General features: G+C 34.8%; 1 protein-coding gene across 1 annotated transcript; it reads right to left on the reverse strand.

Moving 5' to 3' along the window:
* Window positions 1-4,991: 4,991 nt before the first annotated feature.
* Window positions 4,992-18,117, reverse strand: LOC111048091 (origin recognition complex subunit 5). The gene is made up of 6 exons (XM_022333939.2): window positions 17,783-18,117; window positions 15,654-16,238; window positions 13,139-13,275; window positions 9,642-9,972; window positions 6,436-6,542; window positions 4,992-5,255 (listed from the first exon to the last, which is right to left on the reverse strand). The coding sequence occupies exons 1-6, from the start codon at window positions 17,861-17,863 to the stop codon at window positions 5,216-5,218; spliced, it is 1,281 nt and encodes a 426-aa protein (XP_022189631.2). The 5' UTR covers window positions 17,864-18,117; the 3' UTR covers window positions 4,992-5,215.
* Window positions 18,118-18,244: the final 127 nt, after the last annotated feature.

Consider the following 18,244-nt stretch of genomic DNA (forward strand, 5'->3'; position numbering starts at 1 on the left):
TTCGCTCATTGGCGGATACCCGTAGTTTCCAAAATATATAGATTTTTCAATACCGTTTGTCAAGATCTATAAAAATTAAAGCAACCTATACGGTAGTTCAACCCAATTCATAATATCTGCGTCCAACATTGTTAATCAAACATATTTTTTTCAGATTCTTGCAATTCTGTTTCTGTAGGTACTCAATATCAGAATGGATTAATAACAGTGCTACTATAGTGAGGTCCACGTTATAATGACAGTATTTGATCAACTTTGGTTTTGCTATCCTTGTCTATCATTCGACAAAGTCGGTGATACTATCCTTTTCTAGGTCCAACACGATGCCAATTATGTTTTTGACAGTGTAGAAATATAATTAATTAATGCAGAGAATCGGCATCGCTATTCTTCTATCTTTATCCACTGCCATTATAACGTGGACCTCACTATAGTGCTGATCTTTCATCTATTTATTTATTTTCAATGGCAACTCTTTCATATATTTATTTATTTTCAATAGCAACTCTTCACGAGTATTTTGAACCCAGGTGATAATGATGAGGGGATGAATGCCACACAAAACGCTTCCATTTTTGTGATGACGATTTCATCAGGACCTGTATATAGGAATTAGTCCTGATTTCAACACTCAATTCTAAACTATTTTTCGTTCTCCTCTACCATATTCGAAAAATTATTCCAATCACACAAATAAATATAAATTTTGACTGAAATAATATCCTTTTGAGTCTGTAGATTCAGCCAGTATTTCAAGATGTGAAGAATTACGGTATTATAATGAGCTATCAAAACATCAAAAGTAAACACATTATCAGTTATAGAGAGGTGAATTTCTATAACTATAACGACAGATACATGCCATACCTGTGTGTATCTTTTTGTCTGTGTGTTATAACTAATATTATTTGTTCAGCTACTTAAGCTGGGTTACACCAAAGTTATTAACAAAATGTTAGTAGCTTAATTCTTATAGATTCTATTGGATTGAATATAACTTATCATACACATGATGAACATACGTGTTTGTCTAGTTCCGTTCAATCTAATAGAATCTATTAGGATTAAGTTATTAACATTTTGTTAATAACTTTGGTGTAAACCCAGCTTTAGGAGGTATAGCTACAGGCTACAATAATCTTTTCCTACAGTTACTTTGAAAAGTGGCCATTGCTGCACTGATTACAGAACGCAAAGAATCACTTTTCCGCTCTAGTGCGGGAAAGATTTTTCCCGCACTCCAGATTTGCAACATGACAACGCGAAATAGTTAGTAGGTTATATGGAGCACCAGTACAGCGAAATCAAAATGAAGTTGGTAACTGTGACTGTGGTGCACGTTTGTCATAATATTGAGGCGGTGGATGTGAGGGAGGGGGGGGGCAGCGACAGCTACCTCATTCAGCACACTTACTTACTTACTTGATACTTGTTGTCGTCGTCCTTGACCGGGTTTACCAGACAGACTGTGTCATTAAAATAAAGGCTCATTAGCTAATTCTGCCAACGAGTAAATTGCTCTATCAATCAACTTTTGCCTGACGAGAGCGCTGAATCTTGCACGTGATGCACTTTTTACTTCAGTTGGGAGTCCATTGTAGAAGCCCAAGGCAGCTGATGGGAAGCCTCTCTGAGTAGCAGCCAACCGACATCGGGGAACATCCAGATCAGTTGCATGGCGTGTATTGTAGCTGTGTATCTGATTTCTTGTTGACAGCTGCTGCAGGTTGTCTCTGACATACATCAAGGAGGACAGGATGTATTGGCTGTGGATGGTGAGTATCTTCAGTTCCTTGAAGAGTGGCCTGCAATGCTCCCTGTAGTCCGCAAAAGTAATGGCCCTGATTGCTTTCTTCTGCAGGAGCAGCACATCATGGCAATAAGGCGCGTGTCCCCACAGGAGGATTCCATACAAGATGTGACTATGAAAAAGGGAGTGATAAGCTGAGACCAGGTAATCCCTGGAGACAATGTGTCTCAGTTTTCTTATAAGGAATATAACCCTGGAAAGTCTTTTGCAGACCTCAGCCACATGTTGACTCCACCTCAACTTGTTGTCAACCCAAAAAAATGCTTCCAGGAAGCACCGACAAAATTGTTCGCTTCGTCCATTCAGACGTATAATTACCAAACTGTAAAATCTTCCAGCCTTATTGGAAATTTAATTGGATATTCTGTTTTGGATTTCGCCAATAGTCTTCATGTGGCTAAGCCAACATATATTTTTGAAAAATTTAAATAATGCTCCTTTCTTCTTCTGATGAGCATAGTCGTTAGAAATGGGCTTTGTATGATGTATTGTACTGAAAAAATTTACAAGAGTTCTGTGTCCTTGCAAAATTTATTAGTCGTTAAAAAAATATTCAGCCAGTGACAGTAGTATTGATAGTAGTGTTGAAATTGAAGTGAACATAACCTACATAATATTTGGACGATTTGTGACAAAATCAGGAAATTGAAGAAGTTTTGGGCAATAGCCTGTTTTTTCTTTTCCGACTATTGTATTGTTCGCTCTATCTAATAAATAAATAAATAAATAAATAAAAGTATGTTGGCGATCTCGGCTCATCTTCCAACAGGAATCTTGACTTTGGATGAATTTTTATTTGGGAGTAATATCATTTTTGTATTATCAGACAGGGTTGAAGATATAGGCACTAGATAAGGAGTTGACTGGATGACATGAAGGTCCAGTGTCTTCTGAAAGTATGAGCCAGCACACAATCCCAATGTGAAGTATATTTATTGACCGAGCGAAGTGAGGTCTAAGATTCAAGTCGACGGTTTGGCATTTCTCTTAATGTTTAAATGTTTTTATGTTGCGCATTTACGGCGAAACGCGGTAATAGATTTTCATGAAATGTTACAGGTATGTTCCTTTTTAAATTGCGCGTCGACGTATATACAAGGTTTTTGGAAATTTTGCATTTCAAGGATAATATAAAAGCAAAACGGAGCCTCCTTCATACGCCAATATTACCGTAAAAATCAGACTATAGAATAATTATTCATCATAAATCAGCTGTCTAGTGGACTATAATACTACCCGTTCAAAAACATCGAACATCTTGAAAATTTATCTTTCCATCAACGTTAGTAGACAGTTGACTATAATACTACCTGTTCAAAAACATCGAACATCTTGAAAATGTATCTTTCCATCAACGTTAGTAGACAGTTGACTATAATACTACCCGTTCAAAAACATTGAACATCTTGAAAATTTATCTTTCCATCAACGTTAGTAGACAGTTGACTACTACCCGTTCAAAAACATCAAACATCTTGAAAATTGTATCTTTCCATCAACGTTGTAGACAGTTGCAGCCAGACCTGATAACAGCGCTCACACTCACATTCCGGGACGACACGTCACAGTACGATAGGACAGAAAGCTCTATATTTTTGTTTAGGATTTTTTCTAGACATTTTAAATTGATAAATTATTTATTAATTTTTGAGAAAACATAACAACAGGTCAATGTAACTTACTGAGTGTGAGGTCTTCTGTTCACAGAACTACTAGTTTATTTATCGCTAACAAAGGCACATTAGAGACTTATGATATCAATAAGGTTGATAGTTATAGTGACACTGTATATAGTAATACCATTTTAAAACCACTTGTGTTCCTGGCGTTCAACCTAATATATAAATATATTGAGTGGCCTGTCTGGCTTATAAATGCTATCAAGAGTTTCAGGTTGCACCTGATCAATTTCAGGGCCTCTATGATGACTTGACTGACCTCAGAAAGGTTGGATCGACAAATGTATGTGTCCATCCTACAAGGGTCATTCAATAAGTAACGAGACAAATGACTAATTTTCAAAAACGGCTAAATTGATCCATATGAAATTCCAAGGATATGAAGTTGGTAACCTTTGTGATGACATCTGATCAGTTGTTCTATCATATTCCATAAACATAATCGCAAATTGACTCAGTTAACATAGGCGAGTCCGCTTGAGAATTGCACCATGGAAAAACAACGTGCCATGATCAGATTTGACTGTCTGTCATTTTGACTGGCTCATATTGGTGGATCCATGTTTCATCACACGTTACAGTTCTTTTGAAGAAATATTCTACTTGAGTCACATATAGATTTTTCAACTGTTGACTGATTGGAAGCCTGGTTTCAAGCGTCCGTGAGTTGTCTAGGCACCTTGCACAAGATTCATTGTACTGCAGCTTGTGAATAATGTTATGGACATTTCCAACACTTTTGTTTACTTTTTACTTATAAATTCAACAGTGATACCCTATTGTCCCGAATTAACAAATCAATTTGAGATTCGAGAGAGGAAGTCCCAACTTTCACTGTCACAAACTTTTGTATGACTACTTTGAAACTGTTATACCAATTTGTAAATGTTTGAAAGATCCAAACAATGGTCTCCGTACTCTTTCAATATTCTTTTGTGGATTTCACTACCTTTCTCACCATCAGCGACTAAATATCTGATCACAGCATGTTGTTATTTCACGATGCAATTCTCAAGCGGACTCGCCTATGTTAACTGAGTCAATTTGAGTTATTTTTTTAACGAAATAAAGTGGAACAACTGATCAGATGTTATTGCACGGTTGCCAACTTCATGTCCTGGAAGTTTCATATGGATCAATTTAGCGGTTTTTGAAAATAAGTAATTTGTCTTGTTACTTATTGGATGACCCTCGTATATACGGGAGGAGCTCGATAAAAATATCTTGGCCAGCCAAAATTCTAAACCGGGACTTCTAGTTTACTAAACCAGTGTTTAAACCACTACATAACAGTATATAATATGATATGATTTACATCTATGAATTTAGATCCTAAATTCATTTGATCGTTCAAGGTGTTAATTGAATTGAATTGCTGCCTTTATTAAAAACCTAGGAGGGTGAAGTTAGGGCGCAGCCCTATTAATTGATAGAAGATCCTAGAAAAGTGAGCATGACGATATGTAATGAGGAATGTGAACCAAAGAAAAAATACAACAAGCTTGAAAGAACTATGTAATATTATGATTTTTTATTAATACAAAAACTTATTCTCATTACATGAGTGAGTCTAACAGTCTTATTTTTTAAAGAGCAAAACAGTACCTATTTCAAATATTATAACACTTTGAAATATCCTTTATTGACAACACTGTGATACGAATGTAAAGGATGATCAGAAACGTTCAACGTCCTCAATACAGTAGATGGTTCCCTCAATGCTGTTCTAGCTGACCATGTATTTCTTCACATTCAATCCAAGTGTTCTGGAAAAATACGGACATCAAGAGATTACTAAAATATTCTGCACAAATCTTGGGAACACGAATGAGAACGACTTGAAAACATTCGTTAAAAAAAGTATAATATAAAATTATAATTATTACATGTTATTATTTATCAAAATTTGGGAACATAATAGTTTTAAGCTATGCCTGTTGTTCTATCCCGATCATATTCTTATGAATTGTAATTGTATCAACAAATAAATAAATAAATGAATAATTGAGTTTTTTGTAATATTATTCATTAATCTAACGTAAAAGAAAAATGCACAAGTAACACTTGAAATCTATATAAGTTATTAAAAGCGAAATGGCACTCACTGACTGACTGACTGACTCACTCGCAGAACTAAAAATCTACCGGACCAAAAACGTTCAAATTTGGTAGGTATGTTCAGTTGGCCCTTTAGAGGCGCACTAAGAACGGATTTGAAAAAAATTCCAAAGATACGCCCAAAATCAGCGTTTTTCTCAGCTTTATCGAGAACAAATGAACAGAAATTGTTCAAATTTAGTACAGAAGCTCAGCTAGGGTGTAATAAAGTTGTGTTAGAAGGAATTTGCAATAGCGTCAAAGATACGCCCAAAATTAGCGTTTTTCCAGCGTTTTTTTTTTTTTGCTTTTTCTCAGACTTATCAAGAACAAATGAACAGAAATTGTTCAAATTTACTACAGAAGTTCAGCTGGGGTGTAATAATGTTGTGTTAGAAGGAATTTGCAATAACGTCAAAGATACGCCCAAAATTAGCGGTTTTTGCGTTTTCTCAGTTCTTTCATCAAGTAATAGACAGAAAATGTTCAAATTTGGTACAGGGGTTTAGCTAGGGTCTAAAAATTTTGTGATGAGGTGACTTTAATATTTCATTAAAGATACGCCCAAAATCAGCGTTTTTCTCAGCTTTTCTGCGTTTTCTCAGTACTTTGACTTTCTGATGGAATGAAGCATGCTCAAATGAAAAATGCAGGCGAGCCCGCTGATCTCATTTCTGGACGATCCAGTCGGGTGTCCAGGGGGCGGCTAGACGGATATGGCGAGCGAAGCGAGCCTGACGGCTAGTAAGTAATAATTGATTTTACTGATTCCTATTTTGATTTGTAATAGAAACAAGGATGAATCGTTTGTGGTATTTGAAGTAATAACCCACAATTTGATGAATTTACCTTGCCACTGGATCAACACAATCGAAGCCGACCATTGCCTTATACTTTGGAAGTTCGAGGCCATCACCTTGCCTCACCAAAAATCCAAGTTCCACCAGAGATGAAATCTGCAACATCAAGTTTATTAGATGCTTTCTATTCTACAACTTACCAGTTGCCAAACATTGTTAAGCTCTTTCAAAATAGAGTGTTCAAGAAATGGAAATATTGTAGGAACGGTACTACCATAGAGAAACAATAGCGTATGTAGATATCCCATGGTATAGGGAATTTATGTCGCAACTTTTACTGTTATCTCAAGCCGATTACTGTCGACTATTGTCAATTTTCACTGTTTTGTTGGGGCGATAGTGTATGAACGGCACAATTTGAGAGACTACCAGCGTCACACAGCTGCACAGGAATGAACTACGTGAACTATCGGCTTGGGATAACAGTAAAAGTTGCGACATAAACGCCCTATACCATGGGATATCTACTTATGCTATCGTTTCTCTATGGTACTACTAAGTAACAATCATTCCATAATTTACTTGAGTGAACTGATTTCGACTTCTGAGTGAATAGTAACACTGTAACATCGGTCAAAATATTATCTGTCCTTTTCTTGATGTGTCAGTGAACTTTGTTCTGCAAAGTTGAGTTCAAGTCGAATTCTATTATAGTCTCACTTAACGGAAAACTAATAGTAGGTAATCATATTTTCATTGTCCAGATTTGATATGGGGGAATACGCTTTAAAGAGTGATAAAAGTATTTTGGAAACTGTGGCATGCACAAAAAACATAGTTCTATGAAATTTAAGCCTCAAAATATCCTAGACATACTCTAGAAATATAAAGGATTAACCCGTGTCTTGAAACTAACAATGATATTCTGATTGAAAGTTTTAACTTCACCTAATAAAGAATTTTTTCATTTCATTTCATATACTGTATAATATTGTATTTTTTCATTAGTCTACTTGAAAGAAGTATCTTCACTCTAAAAAATATATGTGTAATTTACTTGTGCCATGAAACTAACAATGATTTTTTGTATTGTTTTAGAATTTTCGTTAATAAAAAAAGTATATTTACTCGGAAGAAGAAAAATATGTCATGAAAATGAAACTAACAATGATTTTTTTGTACATCTATAGTTTTTTCATTAATCAAAATAAGTATCTTCACTCGGAAGAAGAGAAATGTGTCATGAAACTTACAATGATGTTCTGTAGAATTCTAGTTTTTACATTAATGAAAAGAAGTATTTTCATTAAAAAAAAAAGATTAATCAGCCATTCATTTATTTACTTATCTCACGATACAAACAAACAATGATGCTCTGTATGATTTTAGTTTTTTCATGACTCAAATGAAGAATCTTCACTCGGAAGAAAAAATGTGTCATTTATTTGGTTCATAAAACTAACAATGATGTTCTTAGGTTCTGTAGAGCTTAAGTTCTTTCCATAACTCAAAAGAAGTATCTTCACACAGAAGAAGAAAAATGTGTAATTTATTCAGTTGATGAAACTAACAATGATGTTTTGTAGAGCTTTAGTTTTTTCATAACTCAAAAGAAGTATCTTCACTCAGAAGAAGAAAAATGTGTAATTTATTCAGTTGATGAAACTAACAATGATGTTCTGTAGAGCTTTAGTTTTTTCATAATTCAGAAGTGAACTCTGCCATTTACTTGCATGTAAGCGTTACTTTGCGAGCAACACCCTTCTATTCTTTGGAGGAGTTTTTCACACATTCTTTTAAATTAAATTTAAATTAATATTTTACTGACGTTGCTGATGACTTAGGCTCAACTCACACCTAGGCGACTCAGGTCGAGAAGAAACTCGACTCTAGTCGAGAGCATGTGTTTCCAAATGGTGACACTCAGACCAGTCGACTCTAGTTTCCGCGACTGTCACCATTTGAAAACACTAGAGTCAAGTCTCTTCTCGACCTGAGTCGCGTAGGTGTGAGTTGAGCCTTAAGGTTCAATAGCAAAAGAATTAAATATATCTAATCTATCTTGTGTCAAAATAGCTATCAAAATAGCAATTATTTCATTTTCATAATTTTATAATTAGCTATTTTTATAATTTTTCTTCTTATTTCATTTTCATAGTTTTATAATTGGCTTTTTCATAATTTATTATTTTCTCATATTTGCTATCTTCTTTTTATTGAAAATTGTATTATGTTGGAAATTATTGTATAGTGTGAAGGAGGCAAAATGGGGTTTTTACCTGTTGTCTCCATGAATCAAGGTCTATAAATACAGGTCATGACACTCGTCTTCCTTATGGAGCGGCCATTTTATGGGGTCTTTATGGCGGTACATTTGAAAATTAAATCTAATTCAATTTGCTTGTAACAAAATTATGCATTTTGAAAACAATATTCTAGTTCAGATAATATTATGTGAATTCAGGTTTTCAATTTTTTAACAATAAAATTTCAATAATAAATGCTTCAATTATTCATTATTAAAATCATTGTTCTTATTCTTGTAACTTGAGGAATCTGATTCATAAGGCATTGGGACAGAAATATGCGAGGCCAACTTCAAAAAGAGTTTAAGTTCCCGATCAATTAAATCTAAAAATCAACAATTCAGTTCCTAGTTGGACTCTAAATATTATTATTCTGTCGGAACAATTTATTTTACAATTCGAAGCCAAGCAATATCCCTTGAACAATATAACAAAATAACACATCATGTTGTTCAATCTATAATGATAACAGCTGATAAATTTGAAAATTTGTGAACTAGAACCCCATAAAATGGCGATTTTGCAATGCATCACGGGATTGTGTGATGACCTGTATCATAGCCACCTCTAATACAAGGCCCCGGTCTACGATATTGCAACGTCACAGCGTAGGCCTAGACTCTTAATACATGATTAGTGAAAAAGATCAGCTGGTATTTTTAAAGTCTCACCAATCATGTATTAGATTCTAGGCCTACGAAAAAGATCAGCTGGTATTTTTAAAAATCTTTTTCACCAATCATGTATTAGATTCTAGGCCTACACTGCGACGTTGCAATATCGTAGGCCGCGGCCTTGTATTAGAGGTGGCTATGCCTGTATTTATAGACCTTGCCATAAATAAATAAATAAATGATGTTCTCTATAATTTTAGTTTTTATTTAAAGAAGTATTTTCCCTAGAAATAATATAAATGCTAGTATGAATATAAAGGTTGTACTGTATTTACCTGTATCATGAGACTAGCGGTGAGGTTGGTCCTCTGGTCGAGCAGACTGTAGAAGATGGCGAAAAGGCGGTCGAGCGAGAAGGAGCGCGGCCCTAGCAGGGCGTCAACGGCGTTCTCCCTGCGGCCGGCGCCGACTAAAGCCCTCTTGCGCTGCTTTCGGCCGTGGCTCTTGGCGAACAGCCGCCGGTCCGTGCTGGGCGGGTTGTGCGATGCCAGAAAGGCGGCCACCAGAAAGTGCTTGGCGAAGTAGGGCAGGTCCAGAGCTTGCTGCGCTCGCGGCGTCAACAGTCGACCTTTCTTCGCCTCTCTCTTGTCATCCACGTGATCGCCGCTGGGAAAAAACGCAAACACTTATTCCCCGATATCATAAAAAATTTCCACAAATCAGTATCAGTGAAAGTAAACCGCTGATCGACACAGTGGAAATATAATTCTTTACAGATGGAAATTACTGAGAAATTGCACTTATTCAAATGCTAATGAATTAATCATTATTATTAAACAAAAATCCAAACTAAATGCTATCAATCTAGCATCTAAAGTCCGTGATAAATTACTTTTAACACGGCTTATATTGTACCGTAGCCTATCTGAGTTACTTCATCTATGTAGAAGTCTATCACTTTCCTTTGTACCTGAGCGACGTGACGAGATCCATGTATATGTTATTTATTTGTTGATCATTGAAATGTATTCTATTCTATTCTCGAAGACGGAGAGGTCCGATGCTCTATCTGGACCGCAGGTATATTTTTGTGTATGTTACAGAGATGTTCTTATTACAAGAACATGAAGCAAAATGACACGGCGCATCCAATTGTGCGCAGGATGTCTGTCTGTGTCTACGCTACAAACTGTGGAAGGGGAAATGGGTTTCTCCTCTTTATATTAAAAGTAATATCTCACAGACTTTAGCTCTTTACGCTGTTGTCAATATTTGCAGTATCATAAGTCTTTGGGGTGGTTTACAGTATTTAACTTGGATTCTCGTTTAATAATAATATTAGATAAGTTATAATTCTTTATTTGTAGTGTGAAGGTGATATTACGCTAGTTATCCATACTGAATATAAAGATTACATCAAGTTTTGACACTAAATGACGACTTGCAAATTGTATTATTTGTGAAAAATATAAAATATTTACTCACTGACTGGAGCATGCTTTCGAATCACATCGTATTCATTGTAAAATGCCTGTTGAATAATACAATATGCGAGTAGTCATTTTAGTGTCAAAACTTGACAGAATAGAACAGAATGTGTTAATCCACCAATAAATAAATACATTTCAATGTACATTAGGTGTCATCAAGAATAAAATCCTAAAGTGCGAGATAAATTACTTTTAACATGAAGAGGAGAAACCCATTTCTCCCTCCACAGTTTGTAGCGTAGACACAGACGGACATCCTGCGCACAATTGGATGCGCCGTGTCATTTTGCTTCATGTTCTTGCGATGAAAACATCTGTGTAACATACACAAACCAATATACCTGCTGACCAGTTCCCTACTTGGAGCATTGTCAGCAATAGATGGAGAGGAGTGTTGCCGCGTCGCGTTACAAAGCTCTCTCACTCAGACACAAAAGAAGGAGAATGCTGCTAGGTAGTGGGAGCGATTAGTGGAGGATAGAGCATCGGACCTCTCCGTCTTCGAGAAAGAGCCGTGTTAAAAGTAATTTATCTCGCACTTTAGCTATAAAACTAACTGAGCCAATTCAGACATATATAATCATCACTCAAAATATTTTGACAATATATAGCAGTTCGTAATGGAAAGAGAAAATCAAGACTATAAAGATAACATATTGTTTAGCCACATATCTATTAGGAAACGATATACCGGTTTCGTTATTACAACATTATCAATCTGTAGTAAACACCAGTCATCAGACTGGAGTCTCTCTGACTCTGGTAATCTATCAGTTTAGTTTACCAGAGATACCAGAGTTCACCAGGTAAACTAGTTTTTTTTTAAATCTGTGGTAGATTTAACAATAATATATATTATCTTTTCATTCAGAAAATATAATTCCTATGACTACTCCCATATAATTGGACTACTCCCACTCAGCAAGGCTGAGTGAGTATAAATATATAGAATAATATACAGGATAATATTCTCACTCTATGGGACATGTTGACTGGTATGTGGAAATCCATCTTTATGATACCTATAGAATGTTCTACTACTTGTTCTGTTTGATTGAATTAAAATTAATATATAATGCATTTTTTTATTAATTTCTATAGGGATATTTGTTTTATAGTTTTATTATATAGAATCACTAGTACCATCTCTATTTTTTGACGACACAAAGGATTTGGGTATTTATTACGGATACATGATAATGGGATGAATACCATAAACTGGCCGTGCCATTAAAAAATAAATAATTAGGCTACTAGTGATTCTATACAGAGTGAGTTATATGTATGGAAACCCTTCAATAAGTTGGAGACTGTTGTAGATATAATACTGTAACTTTCAGAATAAGTTACTGGTCGAATACTCTACCTTTTGACGTACAACTGAATTTCAACCCCTCATAAGGGGGTGACTTACGGGGTTGAAAATCGAATATTTTAAATGTGATACCCATTGTGTGGTACATCATTTTAAAGGTCTTTTTAAAACAAGAAAGATGGCAAAAATGTTCTATGATACTTGTAACCAAAATGGCGGCTGATTGAAGTTTTAGTTTTTAAGGAAATGAGGGGTTGTAACTCAAATATTTAAAACGTTAACATGTTGATCTCTAAATTTTATATTCAAATTGATCCAATCATACATAATTCATTGAAATGATTTAAAGAGAATCTCAGAGTTAAAGTGACTAGATTTTTTCTCCTACTTCGTATTTTCTTTCCACAGTAGGCTACAGGTTAATTGAAATCATTAATGTTTCAAGCAAAATAAGGTTAAAAAGTTAATTGCCGGTTTTCGCTTTCCCTTTTTGCATGAATAAAAAAGTGTTCCAAAAACAGTTAAAGATGATCGTCATTCAAGTTGAGAGGTCTGTGTGATCAGCATTGAACCTGAAGAAAGGTCACATGGAAAGACATCAGGTTTTTAATTAGTAAACGGATGATTTTTTTTCTCAATACAACTATTTTTTTAAATCCTATAACCAATATTAACTATCCTATTTTTGTGATCTTTATATGAAAGTGTTTTCATAACCTCATTTGGATCATTTTTATCAAAATTAGGGAGAGAAACAGTTCTGGGTTTATCCTGTTGATTCTCTTCAATTATTAATTTGATTTTGTGATTGTAGAATTTAAACTATAGCATTAGAAGAATTGATGGTGATGTTGTGAAATCTCTCCATAATAAGAAAACAAAGATATTGTCAAATTTCACTTTTTGACAATAATTTGACAATATCCTTGTTTTCTTATTAAACTATAGCCTTGTGAATTAAATAAAAATAAGTAGACAGAATCTACTATCACTCTCTGTATACTGTCTTTTACAGATAGAAGTTCACCTGTCTATTCCCAGGTAGACACTGTCGAGCGACGACTTTAGGCGGGGAGCGATGTTCCTCCACAGGCCAGCCACGTCACTTGCTTTCAATTGGCCACTCTCCACGGGAGCTACGTACTGCGGAAAATGGCTTGTGGCCTGTAACATTTCACAATCAAATATATAAGACAACTAACAAAGCTAGAACCGAACATAAATAAAACTGTTTACTATTTAATAATTTACTAAAATAAAACTGTTTACTATTTAATAATTTACTAAAATAAAAACTGTTCACTATTTAGGCTAATTTATTTACTCGTACTTGAATACTCTAACCTGTACAAAATAGAATCAAATAAAAATTTAAATCTAAGTACCCTTACTAACGTTTCAATAATAGTTATCACAGTTATAAGTGGTGATTTAGTGAAGTAACTTATTCTTATTTTATTTGGTTTTCAACTTTTTTAAATTCCTAGTTTATAAATATTTTGGACTCAAAATTGGCCAAAAATCATGAAGTGTAAACATAACCTATTTTTGGACAATTTCTATCTAAATTTGGGAAAGGAACAGTTTTGGGCTTCAAGCCTGTTGTTCCTCTCCCAATCATTCATAGTTGAGAATTATATTGTATCTATCAATGTATGAATAAATAAATAAATATTGATAATGGTATCATATAGCCGAAACATGTTGTGACTAAATTTTAAAAAGTGTATTTAGATTTATATTTTTATTAATATTCAAAAGTAGCCCTAAAGAAAAAAAGACAATTTGATGGAGAATAGAATCAATCTAATAACTACATATTGGAGTTAGTTACTGGCTAATACAGAGGTACAGTAAAACGTTCAACTAGAATAAACAACTTATTAAACCAACGTTATATAACTTTGCTTTGAATTCACAGACTGTAAACATAGATACAATACCTCTGGGATTAATCCAGCAGTATATTGAATTATAGCCTTGCTTTATCTGCCAGGATAAAACTTTGGTGGATAACTATAGAGGTTTTATGTTTGTAATTGCTGTTTCTGTATCAATGGCGAATACTTGACTGTTTGTTATGGCATTTGTCGATCATTATTGGCCATTACTTTTATGAGAAAACATCACTGTCATTTCAGATAAGCAAAATATTTTTATAAAATCAACATTCAATTATCTATGAAATCCAATTCATTTCCCTCCTGGGTTACCGAATTTCTACTGATGTCCTGATAGTTTCCTGATTCGTTCATCTGTATTGTGTACGGTACTTAGTAAAACCATATTTGCATTAAAAAGTAAAAGTTAGAAAAGAGGCTGAGAGGCATAATCAAAAAGTTATGAATTAGATTTTGAAAATGTAGTAACTAGATTTTACCCGAGGTTTCTTTTTCTTCTTATAGAATATAGTCACTACCCCCGTAAACAAAGCCGTAGTGCATTCGTGTGACGTCAGCACAGGTAGGGCTCCTACACCAATAAAAATTAGTTGATTTCAGCTGATCTATATATCAGCTAGAGTTTCTATTGGTCTAGGAGCCCTACCTGTGCTGACGTCACACGAATGCACTATGACTTTGTTTACGGAGGTAGTGATATAGTCCAGTCAAATGGTCGTTTTTTAGGTAACAGGCTATCAAGAGTAAATGGAAAAATTAAAAAAAAAGTCCGAAATTTTGGGGTTTTTTGGGGTGAAGCTACCCTCTGGCGTGTCAGCAAATTTCAGATTCGAATTCAGTGTCCCAAAATACATATAGAACCGTCGAGAAAAATTCTTCCGGGGCTGTTTCCTGAAAAACGATCATTTGACTGGACTAATAATATATTATTCTTCACGAATTACAATTTTATTCATATTCACATTGAAATAATCATAGCTTGCGATTTGATGTACTTTTGATCAAATAGGACTATACGAACAGTTATGCCCGGTTTCTAGAACACTTATTAAACCTTATGAACCATTAAACCTATAAGGTATATTTAATACACATTTTAATAATAATATTGAGTGGCCTGGCTGGCTCAGGTCTGGTGTCAGAGTTTTCAGGTCGCAACTGATCAATTTCAAGGCCTCTGACATGTCCTAACGACTGCTTTTTAGGCAGCCGGGACCTACGTCTTAACGTGTCCATCCGAAACACGGGAGTGGCCCGAGATAAATATCTTGCCCGGGCCGGGATTTGAACCCGGGCCTCTGAATCATAAAGCCAGCATCTGATCCACTCGACTACGGCCACTCCTATTATTATTATTATTATAAATACACATTTAATGAGTGTCTTAGATTTCAAGAGTATCCTAGAAACCGGGTATCGGATATATTGTTAAAAGTCCTTTAAGAAATGGCTTTTCATATAGGTATATCAGAAAATTTTTGAGTACTCACATTGAAAGACACCATACAAATGCTATTGATTGTTAGAGAACAGAGCAATTTCCTTTCAACCAATCAGATCTCTTACAGAATCTATCATTTTATACATTTCATATTGTAATGAGTAAGAGTAACTGATAATCTTTTTTTCAAATTCACTCACCAAATGATGTATCTCATCCAAACAGCGCGTAGCTCGCAGGAACACACCGAGGAATACATTGAGATAATCGCGGTAGAAGTTTTTGTCGCAATCGGCCACTTTACGTACGGTCAACACGTCAATCAGTTCATTTCTGGTGTACTGAGGAAAGTTCACATTTACATACACACTATCTAGTAGAAACTTTTCAGGCAAAATGTGACTGATGAGAATGACGGTGAGAGTGGGAATATCGGTGATCTCTTGGAGACGAGCGAACGCCGGCAAGTAATGAGGACCGAGATCGGCGAGTCTTTCGCATCCGTCAAGCACCACGACAACCGAACGATTCGTGAACGCGCCGCTCGCGTGCGCTTGCTTGAGGCGGCGAGCAAACGCAGCCACGCTGTCCACTCGCTCGGACGTGTCACTCTGACATAGCGCCCGTGCGGCCGGCTCCAGTGCCAGGCGGGCCGTGTAGCACTCTATGCAGTTAATCACGAAATGCACTCTGTCGGTCAGCTGCAACAGGCGTTCGACCACCGAAGATTTGCCGGTCGCAGTGGGACCGTGCACGAATACACAGCCCAAAGCATGTTCACCATCCTAAACACCAAAAAGTATCACGAAATGAATCTTCGGGCAGATAGGATACAACGTATTATAGTGTTAATAGTAGAGTCAATAATACAAGTGACTCTTTAACTTTATCACATTTACACTAGACACAGACATGTTGTGGAATTCCTCCATATTGAGGTGAAATTAGAATATTTTGTCTATTCTCAAAATGTGTTATAGTCACTTGTTAATTGACAATGTGTTTTCATAACCTCATTTGAACTATTTTTATCAGAATTAGGGAGAGGAACAGTTTTGGGTTTATCCTGTTGATTCTCTCCCAATCATTAATTTGATGTTGTGATTAAGGAATGTAATAAATGTAATTAATGTAAAATGTAATGTGATGAAGATCGAATCAATATATATTGTCAGTACATGTGGAACTGACAATATATTTTAATTCGATCTTCATCACTATTTCAATTATACAAGTGACTATAACACATAATTAATTTGAGAATAGACATTCCAATGTGACTCAATTTTTTATAAATGACAGCCGAGTGACAATAGTAGGATCTAAATGCTTTCCAAGAAATATTTACATTACAATAAAGCAGCCAGTTAACTTAGCATAATAAAATTAATAATACAGTTATTCCAAAATAATCCGAGGCCTATCTGATATTATGATATTGCGTGAATGAATAAATCATCTACATTTGAAAAGCACAAACATGTAGCCTACAAATTGAGAAAAAAACAAAAAACATTGTTAGGTCTTGACAGTTGAATTCTAGCCTCAAAGATAGATTTATCTCTTTAATCTATGCTTATTTCAGGACAGTATTCACGGTGAGAGAGAAATAGTGGGTGCACAGAGAGAAAGAGTTGGTTCACCAACAACGAACGTATAATTTATATAAACAAAAGAGACAAACATGCACTCTTGGTCGAGACCAGCTCAAAGGTCTCACAGAAGTGAAGTTACTGGGCTTTATGCTGGATACCAGACTTGACTGAAGTCACATTGATAACATACATTTTGAATTTGAGGAGTATTTGATAGCATGAATTTTTAATATAAAAAACTTGTCAGTGATATTCCTACTTAGTCGCCTTCAGGAAACATGTAGTAGAGGTATATTTAGCTTTGATCCTTAGACATATTAAGGAATATCATAACAAGAATCAAGAACTGGATGATAAAACCACCATTCTAGTCTGTAGAAAAATGCTTTGAGTCTGACACAGAAAACATCTAGTACGGTAACAACTAATCTGATGCTTTTAAAAACAAGGCCATATCGATAAAAAGTAATAAAGCTTTCAATTGTAGAAAGTTTGATATTTCTTGACTAAGTTATCAAACCTTAATACGTGTTTGACGTAATTCGGATTATGACAACCCTTACAAGAAGAAAGTCAGATCTATTTACAATTTACAGACAAAGTCACCAAGAACTCTGGTCTACTGGTCAAGACTAAGGAGATATGAAGTATTCTTTGGTTGATCAAATAGAAAGCCAATTTGAAGTTTCATCAATTTGAAGGGAAGAAGTATAAAAATATTAAATGATACTTACTCTGCCAAGAATATTGTATAATGTATCTATTTGATTTTGACGGCAAGGAAATTCTTCATAAAGTTTCTTTTGGATTTCCATAACTAGTTACTTATCTAATAAAAACTTATGCTAGTACAACAATTTAAAAACAGCACATGACTTTCTAAATTTTAGTAAAACTAATAAAATATGCAATTTTATAAAGAAGTAAATAATATATTATTACAGCATAATATTTACAAAAAGGCGCTCAAATTAATAACATAACCTCTAATCCTACATGTGATTTTGAAGTTCAGTATTACCAAAATCAGCAGTAATCTGAATTTGAGATTGAAAAATGCTTGAAATACTAATCAGAATAATCTATTGTCCATAATAGTATTCAAATAATTTGATTTAAATAATAATTTTAAATCTGACTAATTCGATTTCACTACAGTATTACTGGATTTGATTATTTTTATACCTTCAACTGTA

Source organism: Nilaparvata lugens, chromosome 3, assembly GCF_014356525.2.
Source record: "Nilaparvata lugens isolate BPH chromosome 3, ASM1435652v1, whole genome shotgun sequence".
Taxonomy (NCBI): Eukaryota; Metazoa; Arthropoda; class Insecta; order Hemiptera; family Delphacidae; genus Nilaparvata; species Nilaparvata lugens.